At 40.8% G+C, this 18,478-nt stretch overlaps 2 protein-coding genes across 2 annotated transcripts; one reads left to right on the forward strand and one right to left on the reverse strand.

Annotated features, from left to right (window-relative positions):
- Positions 1–6,990: 6,990 nt before the first annotated feature.
- si:dkey-238o13.4 (uncharacterized protein LOC560780 homolog) lies at positions 6,991–12,246 on the reverse strand. The gene is made up of 6 exons (XM_053318636.1): positions 12,162–12,246; positions 10,665–10,772; positions 9,718–9,857; positions 9,360–9,456; positions 8,795–8,919; positions 6,991–7,167 (listed from the first exon to the last, which is right to left on the reverse strand). Exons 1-6 carry the CDS (start codon positions 12,244–12,246, stop codon positions 6,991–6,993), a joined length of 732 nt encoding a protein of 243 aa, XP_053174611.1.
- A 619-nt stretch (positions 12,247–12,865) lies between these two features.
- Positions 12,866–18,252, forward strand: spata2l (spermatogenesis associated 2-like). Its single transcript, XM_053318628.1, has 4 exons — positions 12,866–13,004; positions 14,098–14,476; positions 14,686–14,979; positions 16,688–18,252. The coding sequence occupies exons 2-4, from the start codon at positions 14,111–14,113 to the stop codon at positions 17,696–17,698; spliced, it is 1,671 nt and encodes a 556-aa protein (XP_053174603.1). The 5' UTR covers positions 12,866–13,004; positions 14,098–14,110; the 3' UTR covers positions 17,699–18,252.
- Positions 18,253–18,478: the final 226 nt, after the last annotated feature.

Consider the following 18,478-nt stretch of genomic DNA (forward strand, 5'->3'; position numbering starts at 1 on the left):
ATTTTAAAATTGCAACTGATACCTGAAAATATCCAACAGCCAGTTATACAATCATAACAATGGCATAGAATGAAATCTTAAACATATTCATATGCTATATACACTGCTATCAAAGCTGACCGTTTAGTTTCATGGTGGAGATGCTGCATGTCTTGTCTGTGCTCTTCTCACGTGCCTGAAATGTTTGGGGCTTCGTTAGAAATTGATGATGTCATGTATTTTCATGCAATGCTTAGCAATATTGGAATTAAAACATCATGATGGGTGTGGGGTTGTTTACTTATTTTGCCTAGCCACTGTCAAGATACAGTCAGATACAATCAAACCATCAGATGTTTAGGGTTACACTAATAAAATAAGAATTGAGGATGTTTTTCTCTCAACTTTAACTTTGACTGTTGCTTATTTAGTTGGAAATATTCTATACATGAGATAATACTAAAGGGCTTTTCATGTGCTTTAACAGTAATGCACATTGTGGAATTATGTTTACAAATACTTTTAAATAGTTAATGTTATGAAAATGTTTTTCAAAATAAAAGGCTGATCACTGTTTTAACTACTAACTGCTGTGCTATAATACAGGCCCATGTTACACTGAATCATTAAAGATAATCTACTCTTTTAGGCCTTTTTCATCACAGATATGTTTGATTTGGCATAGCAGGAAAAGCACATAACGTTAATGATAGCTGCATTACATTTCAGTTCACTAGCTCTGAGGCTCTTATAAGTCGTACGCTGTCTCACAATGCTTAACAAGAGAATGCTTATTCATTACACGTCTGCTTACACTGCTAGTTAAAATGTCTCTTGTGCATCTCTTGTAAATAACAACAACACTCTTTTCTTCTTATTTGTTCCTAATTGGGAACAAAGACAATATGCTTCAGGTACACTCAGTGTCGATTGGTTGAAAATTCAACCGTGGTGGCGAGAAAGTGTGGACTTTTTTCTTTTTTCACCAAAAGTTCAACATGTACCAGCAGTATTGACTTAAACAGTCCCTGCTTCAGAATAGAAATAGCAACCGATGTGACATGTTTTTCTTTGTTTTTCAGCTGTCAGTTGGTAGGGTGTCTGTATGATGCAGGATGTGTCTATGATGCAGGAGGGCGTGATGGGCACATGGCTGAATAGCAGCAGAAGCCTGTGGACTCGAAGAAAAAACAACATGCCACTCTGAATCAGTCAGAGCACCACCACAAGCCACAGTACCAGCCAGTATTTCGTCCTCCTCTTGTGCTCTCTCGCCATGAATGTTCTTCTTTTTCTGTCTCGCTGTGTGTTCTTTTTGTCCCTTTCCACTTCACTGACCTTGTCGCCCCCATACCGGCTGAGCTGCAGTCGCAGAGTTCCTCGGGTCCATTCTTGATCAGTGGGGTCATTGCCCTTCCTCCCTCAAGTTCAAACAACCAGTATACAGCGCTCTCCAGCTTCTTCTTTTTTCAGTTACATCAACCGTGTGTGTAACAACTATCTTAAAGTATCACAGTTACATGTTCAAAAATAACTTTTAAACCCAAACCTAATCATAATTTTTGTCCTAATAAATAAATAAATAGGATTTATTTGTCCCATTGATCACTTTCTGTTTATTCACTACCAACTGTTCCACCTGCAGATTGCTAGTCATATTATACACATTTCACAGACTGCTACTAATATACTATGCTAGTACTATGAACAACTAGTATGAAAAGTTGTATGCATGTAATACAGTTTCTAAACACTCTTTTTTGGTCATTGTTTTGTTTTAACAAATTATCAAATGACTATGTGCAAGAAAAAGGAGTTGCTTGTGTAGGCCTAGTGACAAAGCATAGAGAATTATCATCCAAATCCATGGTTAAAGCGTTTAGCGACTGGCTGGTAACCATAGTGCAGACCAAAAAAAGAACTAAGAGGAAAGTGACCACTGGACTTGACAATCATCAAGTGGACAGAAATAAGACTGAATGGACAACTGTTTCCATAACCTATGCCAGGGCCCTGATGTATTATATTACTTTAAAGGGGAACTCTGCTGATTTTACAGCCTTCAACTCTGATTTAGGATACACTAACTCTTGGGGAAAATATGTGGGATTTCAGCGACTGGATGCTTGACTTGCTTTTGTGAGTTGCTAACTTTGGCTTGCTCCCGTTTTCATTTTAAATGTTTGATAGGCGGTTAATGAGAGCTGTTAAACTGACTCAACAGGCTAAGCTGCAGAGTTAGGTGATAATATGCAATAGCAAATATTGATTAATGCAGGTTGAATGTCGTCCAAACTTTTAGATAAAAAGTCATATCTTCTGTATTTATGTTGCCACAAAGGTCCAGCTAGTGTACATTTCATCGTTAGCTCATGCCTGCATGCTTCCCAAAATGTATGAAGCACTGACACTTGATGTAGTACACAACTGCATACACAACCCAACCTAAATCTGCGCCAACCCAAATAATGCCCTTAGAGCAGAGGAGAAAAACAAAAGTTTCCCCCCTTTTCTGTCCTAATCTAATTGCGCATCATAGTGAAAGGAATGAGCACTCTACTTGGGCTCCTGCAAACATGGCAGCAGTGGTAAAATATTCTCTCACCCTGTTGACACACTTTGGCCCTAAAGCACTTTCCTAAACCACATTTTGAGCCAATTAGTTTATAATTGAGTAACTCTGTGTGACATGCTGGCATACATGTGGGTTTGTGATTGTGTTTCACTGTAGTGTCACTGATTGTGTGTCTTTAAGCATGGTGTGACACACCCTAGTGGAGATAGCGTGACTGCAGAGCTCTGACTCTGCCTTCCTGACCTCAAAGCTGGCCACTGATATGACACAAGCCTCTAGAGTGTGTAAGCCTATATCAATCATTTCCAAAGCAACAAGCATGCAGACAGCTGTTATTGAGTAGTTGGTATTAATGTACTGATCATCCCTCTGTCCCCTATTTAAACAATGCTGTGATTCCAAGTCAGTCTCCAGGCCAGGGAGACATGAGACTTACTAGAGACCACACACATACACATACACACACACACAAATAATCTCCAGCTTTCATAACTACCATGGCTCCCTATCTAAACTATCGTCTGTCTGTCAGTCTGTTTGCCTGCGTCTTGTGGTGTCGCTTGGCTTGTTGGTTTGTTCAGAAATGCAAAGTTTCAGCACTACTTTGGTGAGGTCTCGCTGCTCTCTCACGAAAGGCAGAGTGCAATACTGCCAAGATCACAACTTGTTTTTCCATCTGCTTCAACATTTTAATCCTTCTCTCAGTCACTCCAGTTTATAATCAAAAGCAGAGGAGCGCTTTGACACCCGCCTTTCAACTGTTGAAATTGTTCTTCCTCCCTCATCGCCATCATCACTGTGTTTTAACAGTAATCTGTTGTGTCATCAGGTAGAGGTCAGGGCCTAACTATTTAAACACTCTGTGGTTGCCTTTTCATCTACTGTACATTCACTTGCCAAAATAAACACATTCAGTCTGTGCTCTGTCTTAATATGATAACCCTAGTACTACATACCACTTCTTTTATCCTTCCCTTATTCTCATTTCAAAAAAGGGATCCATCCAAATCAAACTGCATGTTCTTGGCTGCTCCACAAGGCCCACGTATCAGCAGTTTCTTTTTTTGGTCCCAAATTGGTAGAATAAACCTCACAATGTGTCACTTCAGGCAAATGTTAATGTTTGCTAATATGCTCCTAATGACGGTGCTAAGATGTGGAGGCATAGCAAATATAACTGTTACCATGTTCAACATCTTATTTTTGCATATTAACATGATTACATTGGCTGATTATCAAGATGGAAATGACATTGGTTTGGGAGGTGGTTGGTCAAAATATTGAACAAATTGAGATTTTGACCTGGTAATAGCTCTAATAACACAAGTCAGGAGACCAAAGTTACATTTTAAAATTAGAATTCATCCAGTGGGGATCATAAATGTCTGTACCAAATTGGATGAAAGTCCGCCTACTTGTTAGTGGGACATTACTATACTAAAAAAAACTAAAACTAAAAATATCAACCTCAAAATTGTGTCGCCAAAACCATTAGGATTAAGGAATGTATCTGGGATAAATGAATGTCTGTAAAAAATGTTGGAAATCTGCAGTTGAAATATATGTGGGTGAACTAACAAACATTCCTAGAGCCATGTATAAAAAGAAAGTCTCACATTTTTCTTTTTACAAACACTGCTTTTTCTTTTATTGCACTCCTGTTCCTACATCAAAGCCCATGTTTCCCAATTTTCCTCTCATTTATTAAAATCTGTTCACCCACATTTACATTGTGGCTGATTCTCAATTTGTTGGACCTCGTTGAAAAACTCCACGGCCCCTTTTTCCCCCTCAAACAAAAGGCAGTTTTCTTTTCCTATTAGAATGAGATGATTCATCGTCCGAGGGTGAACATGGCCGTTTGCATGGTTGTGTTTGAACGTGTCCATTCCTTTCAGGTTGAGAGAAAGAGGGGGAAAGGAAGGAGGAAATGAAGAGGAAGAGAAAGTGGGGCCCAGTGAATTCTCCCTTGTGGTTTAATCATAATTTGGCCTAATTGAGCTGTCAGCCGACAAGTTCAAAACACTGTGACTGACTACCTCCGACTGCCCCCTAACTACTACTACTACTCTGCCTTTCCCCACTCTGCTTTTCATGTCCAATCACCCCATCCCATCCCATCCCTGCCCAAACCCAAACTTTTTATTCACATGACATATTTACATTGTTGTTGTAAAAGCACATACACATTTACATTACAGTATACAAAGACAACAATGCCCCCTGTTATAATCTAGTCTGTGATCTCCTGACCTCTGTTTAGTTTTTTCTATGGGACATGCTGCCCCAAATAATGTGTAGCAGATAAAGGGGCCTACAGGGGGTCGGTACTGGTGCGTGTGAACAGGACAGAGAGTCACGCTAAGGGGATGTAAATGTGTCAAACTCACCCCACCAACAAGAAGATCAACTTACTTGTTATTTGCATTAATTAATTATTTTTTGTGCTACAATATCCTCACAGAGACAGCTTTCTAAATCCTGACTAGACCCACACAGCCACCTGTACAATGTCCCTATATCACTAAAAGACAGATTTCCAGGCAACTACTACAATGAACACACAGGATCAACAGTGTAGAACATACTGCATCTTTATTGGCATTTGAATGCAAAAAGCTGCAAATTTAAGTCGTAATTTTTGCCCAACCAAAGCTCTACAAAGAGGTTGAAATGGGCCGGGCCACGCTGTGTAACATTTCTATCCATAATTAAGCAGTTTCAGATGTGGTGTATCAGATTGTGCTTAGCCAATAAGCCTCTGGTCTCCATCCTAAAATAGTTAGTATGCTTGAAAACAAAGTGATTGTCAGATCGTCGAATATCTGAAACCCCCACCCTCCACACTGCTCTGAAGTTGGAACTGGAGTGGGCTATATCTGACAAGTTTTGTAACTTTGTGAAACCAACAATTTGAGAAGCCTGCCCACTTGCAGTGATCGGTCATGTGTGCAGAGGTGACAAATGTATGCATCAGCAAAGCATTTTTTTAAAAATTCAGGCAAGTACTTCTGGCACTTCTTATGTCTACAACCAAGTGCAACACCATGAACGTTCTGAAGGAGAGACTGTATGCAGTTTTCCCCATTTGTACAACTCTTGCGTCAAGACTATAAAGATCTATAAAAGACACAGATTTCTTAGAGATTAAGGCGGCACTGTGAAGAAGCCTTGAAGAGGCAATGACGACAGGCTTTTCTCCTTAAGTGGTCGGATGACACGTCGTACAAATTAGTTTAAGCCTACTGAACCCCTAAGGGGTAACAGGATTTGAAAGAAATCCACCACTCTTGCATTTACTTCACATTATTTCTCCAACATTTCTATGTCCCCAACATGTCAGGTCTGCAACATCTCAAGCCAAGAATAGATCACATCCATATCATCCCCAACTTTTTAAGATTTACAAGTCTGTAAACATTTCAGGGCTGAAAATGTGAAGTCAACATATTGTGGCGATTGACGCCATTAAGGATGCATACCCGAGTTACATCCCAACTATGTTAAACATCTCAGGTCACTAAGTTTAAGAATTATATTGCCTCCATTCTTTCACCGTGTTGCACTTTTAACCTCTATGCCAAGACATTAAAGGTACCTTATGGAGTTGTCTTCAGTTACATTTACATTTAGTTTTTTCATGAGTTCTAACATTCTTGATTCTTCATTAAACATTTTGAAAACCTGCTATGTTTGGGACATTACTTAGCTTGTCTTTTCCTTTGCTTTTTGCTTGTCTGTTACTAAGTTTCTTGGCAGTTGCTGTGAGGCTTACTCATATCTGTCCTCTCGTGCATGCTAATCACAGAACACAATGGACAACTGCTCATCAAAACATTACTCCATAGTGCCACCAGTGGTCAGAAACTCTACAGGGTACCTTTAATTCCAGGATTGTAGACAAACAGTCAGGCAATCACAACCAAACACCCTCCTCTTTTATGACCATTTGTTATAATACCAATGGAGAATTAACCTTTATCTAGTAAGATATCCCTCCTTGACATCTATCTTCATCTGCTCTGTCCAATTTTGTACCAAGAAGATTTGGCAGATACATGGAGAAATGTATCGTATTGGGTATGTCCTTCAGTGATTCAGAGGACATAACAGAACTGTGATCATTTGTACAGATGCAGGCAACAGTGAGAAGGTGGTGGGTATTATAAATCCTGTGAGTTCTCTTTTACAAACAAATCACACAACAGCGCATGCAGAGAAAACATATGCTAATGATCTGAGAACAGGCATCAGAAGGTACAGTATTAGGTGAAACAACAGACAGTTCATATAAAGGTGTGCATGAATAGGGTTCAGAGTAGCAGGAGAAGAAAGCAAATGAGACACTGCAACTGTGTTTCTGGAGAGTTCAGTAAGAGAAGGAGCAGTGGATGTGTAGATGTATCCTGGTGGGGCTGGAGGAAGCGTTTTCATATCTAAAGGTTCCCCTCCAGAAGGACAGTTTTTAAGTCTGCGGGGCAGTTGACGGTGAAGGTGGTGTGAGAGGTGTTCCGTCTTTCCACCAGGGTGGCAACAGCCTCGCCCAGGTCCAGGTGGTTCAGGTACCCAGGGGCCATCCGCTCCGGAGTGGCTACACCTGTGTTGATCTTCACCTGCCAGAACCAATCAGTGGTGAGAATCATGCAAGAGAAGATAAAGAGGAAAGCCAAGAGAAGTAATGGCAGGTAGGATGTGACAGATGATTGGATGGGATAAATGAGGAACAACACAGGGTTGGAGAGGAAGAAAGTAGTTCTTCGTCAGCTTTGAGTGTGACTATTATGCTTCACCATTGCTGAAAACATTTAAATTGTGATGCTTGAGCAAGGTGTGTTAACTTCAAGGATAATTCAAGTTCATCATAATTTGAGTTTTATTTTATAGTTTTAGCCATTGCCACAAAGTCACCACAGTAATATCTGAGATCTGGGAACACAGTAATATGACCACAATAAAGTCCAACAGGGCATGACACACAAGCAGTCAGCTTTCAAATAAACTGAGGGTTTAGCCAAATTACCCAAACTGAGATTGAGGTGAATCTGAAAAATAGTTAATAATCCCTCATTGCACTGGAAAACAGTGAATTCACAGCACCAGAAGTTCAAGATTACCAGCAAGTCGATCTGTTCATTATGCTGGATGTTTCTAAGGAACACTTGGGTAATAATTTTATTGGTCACTGTTGTTTTCTCTTCCAAATAAATTTGGCCTACATGATCATCTTTGAGTTTTTGTTTCTTGCCCTGTCAGAGTTATTTTTAGTGATGTTGCCATAGTGCCAGATATGCAGTATGTAATCGACTTGATGAGTACAATTGGGAAAAGTGGCCAAAAGTACACATTAAGAACTAAGTTGTAAAAAAGAGACTCCAATTACCCTTGAAAGGGGCTCTAAACACCTTTTAGGATATATAAAAATACTTTGTTTGAGTAATAATCTGTGTCTGATATGTTTCCACAAAAAAGTTGCGGTGGAAGGGGGGCTTTAATTACTCAGACATCAAACAAACTGGAAGTTGCCAAAAAATGAAGACTTGTTTTTGCATCGACTCAAACAGCAAACAGTATTTGTTTCTAAGATCATACTGACAGTTTTCATACTGTATAAATACATGCATTACTTCACTGGGTAATAAAAAAAACAGTTCATAATAAACTTTGAAGCCTGGGCTTCTGTAGCTTTGCCAAGACAAACTTTACCTCACACTTAGTGATGAGCTTTATATTCCAGGTGTGTATGAGATAAATGAAAAAGAAAGGTTCTTATATAGTTCATAGGAAAGCAACACCCCACACAGAAACTCTAATTATGTACAATATAGTTATGTAGTGTATTTATGGTTGGTGAGGATCAGTACTGACTTTCATGATTGATTTCTAGGAACATATATAGTGTGATGCAGCAAAAAAAGTAAATCAAAATGATCTAATTTAGCTCAAAACTGCCAATCCAACTTTAGAGTAGTGCATTGTGCTGAAATAATTTACAACTTGTAATATATGAAAAGACAAATCTTGGAGTTGTGTTTCAGTAACATAGACCAGGTTCTAATGCAGGCTGTAACACATGCTGTCATGTTCATTTAAAGCCCCTGGCAGCTCTATGGGAGGAAGAACAGCATCCTGCCACTTCTACCGAAATCAGAGACTTTTACCGGAGGTCAGGTAAGACATCCCATATTAGCTCTACTGCTTTGTTAAATGAAATCGGGCTCTGTAATCCCATTAAAATCTTACCTGGTTGAGTTTGCAGGGCACCTCGGGGTACTCCTCTCGTAGTACCTGGCAGAAGGCCAGGGTGCTGGCAGCTCCTACGGTCAGGAAACCAGTGCCAGGCATCAGCAACTTCTCCCCTGCTCCCCCTATGGCACAAATCAGCGAAACACTACATAAACACTAGAGAAGAGAGGCTAGATGCTAGACTATAGACTCGGTATACAGTCTATACAATTAAGGCAAGTTTCTACTGCTCAAATCAATACAGTTTTTTGTTTATATGATACAAATTCCTGAATTAAGCGTTATATCAAATGACCACTTGACTACAGTTGATTCCTGAATGAAATAATTTGCTTCACCCAAAAAGAAAAAAACTTCTTATATGGCCTTTTTTAATGTCCTGTGTTACATATTGCATAGACTACTTTTCATAAGCTTTTGTGTTTGACTTAAAAAGCCAAATAGCTGTCACTCTGTCACAGTCAAATATTGCTTTAAATGTCTTCCATGGGCACAAACGAGTTCCTACTACACCTACTGCAGCACATTATGTACATTAAGACAGAAGGTGTGCAGAGTTCACCTGTGATGAAGGTGTATGTGCAGCTGGAGTCATCCCTCACCAAGGGGAAGAAGGCCTTCCATGCCACAAATGTGCTGAAAAGTAATGTCTCAATTACCTGGAGAGTTGAAGGGAAAGGAAATATGAAAGTAATCACACAAGAGTCAAACAAGTCATTCTTGAAAGGGAGGGAACGCCTCTGCAACAACATGTAGATTCATGAAGCAGTGGACCTGAAAACTACCACAAGTACCACTGCTAGTTCTACCACTGCACCCACTAGAATTACTATTACAAATGATAAATGTTATGTTGTATGCCAATGAAACTTGACATGTAATCAAAAACCACTGGGAGTCTGCTGCCTGTGTGTGCTCACCCAGTTCAGGTCTTTGAGAGTCTGAGTGTGTGGGGGTCCTCCCTGCCACCAGCTGAAGCCCAGAGAGGAAACAATATCTGTCACCTTCCCCACCGCCTTCAGCAGGGCCTGCTTTGCCTGCTCTGCTCCCTCCTCTGACCCTGGAAAAGAGATAAGGCTTTCACGTTACAGTCCAAGCTGAGAATGTCCTCCTGGATAGGAAGGCCTTTAATAAAAAACATTTTAGAGACAGACTTCTGTGGATTTTCAAAGGCTGATATTGACAAGTGATTTGGAGGATGATTCATAACAATTTTGGTGACTCAGTACCACTGTTAGGGTAACATTTCCTCCTGACAAACACTTGTCAATTCTAATGATGTCTCTCTGTCATATTATATAATATGCAGGCAGCTATCAGATTTACTGAGGTCAGTCATACTCCCAATGGAGATACTTTAATGACCTCCCCACATTTCAAAGTGACACCCTGAGGATGAATTTAACCTTTATCGGGTCAAGTCAAACTTTTTTTTTTAACCTCCAAACCTTTTGTCTGGATGAACCCTATATATTTTAAATAATCATTGAGCATTTTAGACAAAACGTTAACTGTTCTCAAAATATCTTATCATATGATATGCAAATCCAACAATTGCTCTGAGCATGTTCATGCACACAAGAAGATAATAAGTTTGGTTTCTAAAGATGGTATCCTCTTTTTCTGACAACTTTTTTTGTTTTGGGTATTCTGGTAAGGCTAGACAAACAGCAAAACTGCAAAGCAAAGTATTTTGTTCCTTCCTATTGTGAGGTGACAGGAGAGGAATGAGAAATTCCTATTGCACCTATCTTATCAGCCTGACTCATTCAATCCCTCTTCTGCACCTGCAGAAGAGATTACACATGTGGTGGCTTCAGTGGATGGAGCTATCTAGATGAATGAACAGATGTGTGACCCCACTCACCCACATTCCCCACTATAGTGGTGAGGTTATCCTTTGTGTTGGGAGAGACGAATGACCGGAGCCTCTCGAGCCGGCTGCTGTCCCTGGAGATCACTGCGACTTTGAAACCTTCACACACACGCACACACAGAACAGATATTACATTGATCCATAGCACAGACAGACAAAACTGGCACCTTTAACACATACAGTAGGACTAATCCCTCTTGCATGAAAACGAGCATTCACTAATAGGCCTACATTTTCCTAATCTGTTTATCAAGGTCATCAGAGGGATAAACGTGAGAGAGCAGCAGATGGTAACTTTCTGCCAAGTTCAACCAGCAGTGCTATGGACATGCGATGTGAATCCAAAACCAGTGCTGTCTCATTGCAGCATCCTGCACTCAACCAGTTCATTCAGAGTGCAGAGGCAGCAGAGCACAATGAATAACCCAAATACATGTCTGCTTCTGGACTGCAAACAGCCTCTGAACAGGGATTGATAGAAGATGGAGCCAAAACCAAAATTATATTCCACAACCTCTGACTATAAAGGTCAGAGCAATTCAGATCAGATTTTATGAGATGATTTTATTCAAAATATCAGTAGGAAAATCTCAAATATTATAAAACAAAAAAAGCCCAAATTATCATAATTTCATCAAAATTATCAAAATTTAGTGTTGATCACATTCTGCATGTGTTCTGCATCGGTGAAGGGTTCTTTAACGAAACATTATTTTCATATTGAAATAATTAAAAAATAATTATTTTCATGACTGCACCATTATGTCAAATAGGGAACTGTATTTGTATAGTACATAATGTTATGGATGTTTCCTTCTGATTAGGCATGCACTAATGAATAATCTTTGGAAACATCTGGATTTACATTTGAAATTAAATTCTGTGAGTCTGAACAGTCTGTTCTGCCTTAAAATATCTTTGCAATAACCCTTTTATGACACTATTTAATAATTAACGTTCATTTCAAGCCTGAAATAATCTGGGCAGTGAAGCTCTGTGTATAGTAAACAACTGATGTCACTTTACGCACAGCCAAAAACAATCCTGATGCGTTTTGAATGTTTTCTGACTTGGCACATTGCGCACCCCGAACACACAGACAGTCGCCTGGTTGTTGGGTCTGTCAGTGAAGCCTCAGAGATAGCTGGAATTTGTGATTCATGTCTAAAATTAGACACGCTGATGCGCCATCAAGTGAAAATGAATAGCCATTTATCCATTTCCAATTCAAAGCCATATGAGCTCATAAAATAATAAAATGCACATAAAATTACTACAATACAGTTTATCATGATGAAATTCCTCTGCGTAAAATCGTCTTTGCGTAAAACTAAAACTTTTCCAAATTAATATCTGCGTAAACATTAAAAGCCACCTTTAAAGGGATAACTTGTAATGTTTTCTTTAAATGTTCTCTTAGCTGTAGATGTATTCATTTATTTATTTATTTTGGGTAGTGTCAAAGCTCTCCAAACCTTAAGACCTTACCTTTATCCAGCAGTCCTTTAACTATCCCAGAGCCCACTGTCCCCGCTCCTCCAAGAGCTAAAACAACCCTGTCAGACTTTGACATGCTGGATGCAACTGCACAGGCCGGATGATACTTGAGTGCGACGGATGTGAAGCTGCTGACTTCTGCTGAGCATCTTGGCCAGTGCAGGATGCTTTAAACTAAACTCAGGGGCCACAGTTCCGCCCTTCTACCAGTGTCACTGAAGCCACGCCCGCAGGTCAACAACTGAGGTTCACCGCTGTCCTCATCCTAGGACTGTGTGTGCGTGCGTGCGTGTGTGTGTGTGTGCGCGCGCGCGCGCCTAAAATATGTTGCACGGTTAAATCGCATTTACGATGCAGCATGTGGGTGTGTGTGTGTGTGTGTGTGTGTGTGTGTGTGTGTGTGTGTGCGTGTGTGTGTGTGTGTTTGCGCGCGTGCGTGTGTGATCTCGCTGACTAAAACTGACGATGAGGGGGTAGTAGATAACAATAGATGAAATACCGCCATCTAGAGGATTGAAACTTTTCCGACAGTGCACAATATTGTTTATTCCATCTAGTAACTTCTGACAGATGTTACAGTTCTTGACTGTTTTCTCTGTGAATGTTTTCCATTTAGTATTTATCCAACATTTTGATTTCAAATATATCTTTTCAACGCAGAACCCCTCCCGCCCGGTTCGCCCTGTTACCCCGACCGAGCGCACCCTCCAAAAACAGGGGAACTCCGTGCCACGTGACAATGTTTACTTTACTGTGGACAATCCAGCAGCTACTAACTGCACGGAAATGTTCTCTGACTCATTGACCGACATCTGAATAAAGCGTCAGGTACAGGTGAGTGTGTCTGGCTCTGGTGTGTTAGGCTCTCATTTCGGTCACTGTCAGGCTCTGCGACGTAAAGCTAGCTAAGTGTCGATGCTAGTAAAGGTCTTCAAGATAGAGACCGTCATACACAATTAAAATCATTTATTGTTGCCTCGCTTATGGTCGAAAAGATTTACCCTCTAAAATCCAAAACACGACATTTTCCAAATTGGCGAGAGTCCCTCTTTAATTCGGCGTATATCCTAAACAATATGAAGCTCGTTTTCATGTTACATTTGAACCTTTTCAACGTGAATTTTCTGTGATTTCCTGAATTTCGTAGTCTTCAAAGTTGACTTTTGATGTTTTTTTAAACAGCGTCTACATGTATGGAAACGATTTGAGTCGTAATGTCTTCAGTGAAAAGACAACGAAGTTTAAACTAACCATGTTTTGATGTAAGAAGTCTGTGTGTGTGTATTAATTTAACTCCTTGTTAAAAAAAAAACAGGCCATAACATAACGTTAAGCGTTAGCAAATGTAGCTAATGCTAACGTTAAATCAAAGTTGCGGACAAGTGTTTATGTGTGTCATATTGTTATTTACTCATATTGGTCTGGCCCTATTCAACAAGTTAGCCAATAAACTATACTTAGCTCATGTTTTCTTCTTCTCCATTTCACTTAGTTAGGCCAAGGAGTTGACGTATGGGTTTCACTTTCGGTTATAAACATAAATGTGTTAAAGGTTACGATCTGTTTGTAATCATTATTGTGTCAAAGATAGAAATATTTCTTATATTCATTTATATGGAAATATCTCAATGGCTGCCTCATAACCTGAAGGAAATCATATATTTCATACAAGTCTCTTCAGCTTATTTGATGTGACACCAAATATCTATAAATGACTGAAATGAGCCACCCGATTTAGCTCATCCTCCTTTTCATTTAAGAAAAAAACAGATTTGTAAATGATACTGTGAAATAAATTGGATCAGGTGTCAGTGTTGGCCCAAAGTAAAGATGAATTAACATACATCATACAACTGTACATTCATTATTAGCAGAGAGGAAGTGCCATTATCCTTCATTTCAACATCTGATTTGTGTTCCCTCTCAGCTGAACGAAAGAGATGAGCATCTCTCGGCAGACAGCCACACATCTAGTGAGCTCTTATGATCACAGCTTGGAGCAACAAATTGTGAGAGGAGGCTCCAGCCTGGCATGTAGAGATGAGGAACTGTGGAAGCAGGTGGAGGAACTGCTGATGGATGGAGACGCTCAGGAGATGCACTGCCTGGGTCTGGATCCACTGAGGGTGATGGAGGAGTCGCTCAAGGCCCAAGTGGGATTGACAAAAGCCACTACAGCAGTCAGCGGTGGACGAGTCAAAGCCAAAGGAGGGCTGCAAGGCCTGGGTAAAGCCTTTGAGGTCCTAGAACAAGCGGCCCTGAACCTGTACCTTGGCCCCTGGAGGGAGGAATACAAAATAGTCAAGGTTAGCAAAAAATAAGGATTTGATTGAGGGTCCAGTGGTCTAAATGTTGTTTTTTCCTACTGTGACTTGAACAAAAAGTTTGCATTAAACATTCAATATCTGTAGCTTTGGCATGATAAGTGAGGGGGAAAAACACAAAATTTGAATTATGAAGTTACATGCTCATTTTTGACAAATTAGTTTTTCTTTCTCTCTCGTCTATCTCTCAGATGTACTCCGGCATGTTCACACACCACATCAAACCGGTGCTGTCCATGGCACACATTGAGGAAATGTTCGGCCTGCTGGGATACCATCCCTGCTCGACGCGGCGTGAGCAGCTTCGCCTCCTGTCCCCCAGAGTCAGCCCTGCCTCTTTGGATGACTTCCTACGCTTGTCTTGCGCCTTCTTCCTGGCCCGCTGCGAGTGTCACCTCCTCCTGACGGCCCTGGGCAAGCACGGTGGGGAGGCCCAGTGGGAGCTGAGTGTGGTCAGGGAAAGACAGAGAGGACACAGCCTACAGGTATGTCTGCTTTGTGTTTGTTTAATGAATTTACCAAGCATGGAGTGAGGTCAGTATGTTAATTTAATGAGAACTGCATGTTTTTGTGGCTCAATCCCAAAATTGAGATGTATAGTCTACGTGTCTGAGTTTTATCGACTTTCTAAATTCTCCAAGCTGTGTCCTCTGACCAGCTGTCGTAATCTAGATGAGAGACGAGAGTAGTCACTCACAGCTTTACAAACAGCAGAAAATTCCTTCCAGACATTTGTGCCGTGAGTTTCGTCTCTCAGGCTACATAAAGCCAACTCTAATGGTCTGTTCATGCTCAATCACAACTAGTTCATACTTTGTGTTTTCCGATTACGTAATTTTCCACATGAAAAGAGACAGAAATTAAGAATCAAGAATGAAAATGGATTCGCTTGGATGAGAAGTTCAAACCTGCTAACTTCCTCATCTCTGAACAGCTGGACAATCATGGGGTGAAGTGGGTGTGAATGTGGGCTCCTCGGTTTCAGAAAGTTACAGCTCAGCCTAACCCATCATTGTCAGGTGTGTGTATGTGGAGAAGTATTTTTGAAGTAATTTGACAAGTACTGGAGTACACAGGTGCCTTTAATGCTCTGATACAGTAGGCGGGACTAGTTCGGGCTGATAGACAGGCTGAAGACACACCTCCAAATACATATTTTTTTGGATTCACGAGTCATAACTCAGGTTATAACGTATATAATAATATCCTAATAAATACCTTTTTAGAATTGATTAATCAAACACGAGGCAGTAAATTACACTGCCTTTTAGTAGAGATGCAACAGTCAGCTTTCTGTTGGTGAAACTACACATGGACTATAACTAAAGCAGAGAGTGTGAATTAAAGGTACCACTTTTTTTCTTTTTTATGAGTGGGTTTGTGTAATGTTTGTCTTACGGACTCTCACACATGTGGATGATGCGGTATACAGCCCTGCCAGTGGTTTCACACGACTCCACTGATCTAGATAGATTACCTTATTAATGCTGGAAGGAAATTAAATTGTTATAGTAGCCAGTTATAGTAAAACACAATTTAAAAAAAAAGATATAGTGAAATACAATAAAAACAAAGACAGAGAAACATTAGGTGCACAGCAGAGCTTCAGTTCACAGAGTGAGAGTTTCAATAAATAATGAGTTATGTTTGAATAATAGTAAATAGATATGGTGCAGACAAACTCATAGAGTGACTGACTTCTTAACATACTGAATATAGTATAATGATATGACATAGTATAATATAATATAACAATGGTGGCTGTAATATGCCAGCAAAGTTAGATGAAGACTAAAGCTAGTAGACATGGATGTAAACGATGCAGGCCTGAAAATATCTTAAACACAACTTTGAAAATGATTAATTATTTACTTGGTGGTTTTACGGAATTTTGAGTTTTCCTCTAGAGCTGGCACAATCCCACTTAAACACTGGGGTTTTAGCACCAATACCTTAAAAACTTAATGTTTTTTAATGTTAATGTTACCTTACTTTGAGAAATATCTAAATAAAATAAAAAGCAGCCATACATTTTGTTTGAATAAAATGAATAAATTGGCAAAAGGTTAGATTTAAACTAGTAATTATCTCTTCACAGAATGAGTAAAACAGATAACAAGTCTGAGCCGGCATTCATTGCCCTCTTTCAGTACTTAACAGTTTTAGATTCTCATTGTCCAGGTGTCTCGACAGGTCGCTCTGGACAACACTAAGAAGACACTGGAGGTCAAGCAACCTCACAGGGAGCCGTTTGATGGTGAAGTGGACGTGGATCTGTACACTGATGAGCATATCAACGGGGGGAAGAAGGAGGTGGTTGTCAATGACGACGGGAGTCCCCGTTCTTTAGCGTGGGTGACTCCATGTGGTGCATCACCCCCTGCTGTCAAAACGCACAGCAACGGAGTGACGTCCAGCTCTGCGTCCACCAGAGAGAACATCTGCATCTCTCACCTGTCCCTCAACTGCCAGCTGACCAAGACGTCTCCTCTGGAATTGGACACTACTAGAAGCTCCTCGGCCAGCACGAGGCAGGGCAGACGCCCCAATGAGGAGATGAGGTCGGACAAGGCGGACTTGCAGCCTTGCAGTCTGCAGGTAGAAGCGATGGGGGTGTGTAACAATGAGGCTGAAACCAACCACTTCTGCGAATGTCTTCAATCTCACGATCTACAGGTCAGACATTGTATCGAATGCAACACCTTCCACAATGTCACCTGTGCCTGGTATCAGTCTTGCTGCGAAGACGGCCACAATCTGCTTCTCCCCGAGCAGATGCAAGAGCTGGCAGGAGTGTCACCTCAAGGCGCGAGCCTAAGAGCAAGACCTTTGAGCGCATCGCCGCCTCTGAGCAACAGCAGCACAGCAATGTCCTCCTTAGCTCTGTGTGACGACCCGAAATCGATGAGCCCAACTCGCCACCCGATCAGCTACCACGAGTGCTGCAACCTCAACCGCCTCAACCCCCAGCTCCTGTGTTTCACCTGCAGAGTCTTCCACTCCGAGCCCTGTAGAGATATCGACACCTGTCAAACTAAACACTCAATCAAAGAACTGGGCCTGTGCTCCTGTGGGAGGGCTTGTTCAAGAAAGCCTCTTGTTCTGTGCAGATATTGTGGAAATGAGTATTGTAGTCCATGTTGGTACAGAACTCCTGTTGTTTGCACCTGTGGCCAAACATTTGACCAGTCATCCTCTGTGTGATTTTGTGTTTTAAAAAGAATTGCACTAATGAGGCACAGTTATAAAAATCACAGTGCCTTAAATCTGCATATTGTGGAAATTGAATTTCTTTTTGACTTAAAGTACAATGAATCAGAAGCTCAAATGTTGCCTTGATACAGTATGGAAATGCAGTGTTATAGTGAGCACCACTTTTCTTTAATCGGGTCGTCTTTCCGAGACCCTCAGTTACCCTCGTTCGCTTGTTCTGTACGTGACCATATTTACCATGATCACAATTGTAAAAGCATTGTTTATTGTGGACATGAGAAGTTGTGATTACAGTTCATGTAACTCAATGCCAAACACAAAGGAATCTGATTTAAGCTGTATTTGTTGCCTGCACAGAGACCGGAGTAAAAAGTTCAATGTGCCATTTTGCTGTGTTAAATGTGTGGTTTTTTTTAAATACATGATTTAGTCTGGAGACAATGGAATTTCAGAGACAGTATGTACAAGTTATAATGTACCTGGAAAATGTAGAAATATGATGTATATGATCTCAAATTTGACCTTTTCATAAAACGGAACGTGTGCAATAATTCAGTCTTCTTCCGCTTACCCGGGGTCGGGTCGCGGGGGCAGCAGCCTAAGCAGGGAAGCCCAGACTTCCCTCTCCCCAACCACTTCGTCTAGCTCTTCCCGGGGCATCCCGAGGCATTCCCAGGCCAGCCGAGAGACATAGTCTCTCCAGCGTGTCCTGGGTCTTCCCTGGGGTCTCCTACGGGTGGAACGTGCCCTGAACACCTCACCAGGGAGGCC

The sequence above is a fragment of the Scomber japonicus genome, chromosome 5 (assembly GCF_027409825.1).
Source record: "Scomber japonicus isolate fScoJap1 chromosome 5, fScoJap1.pri, whole genome shotgun sequence".
Lineage (NCBI taxonomy): Eukaryota > Metazoa > Chordata > Actinopteri > Scombriformes > Scombridae > Scomber > Scomber japonicus.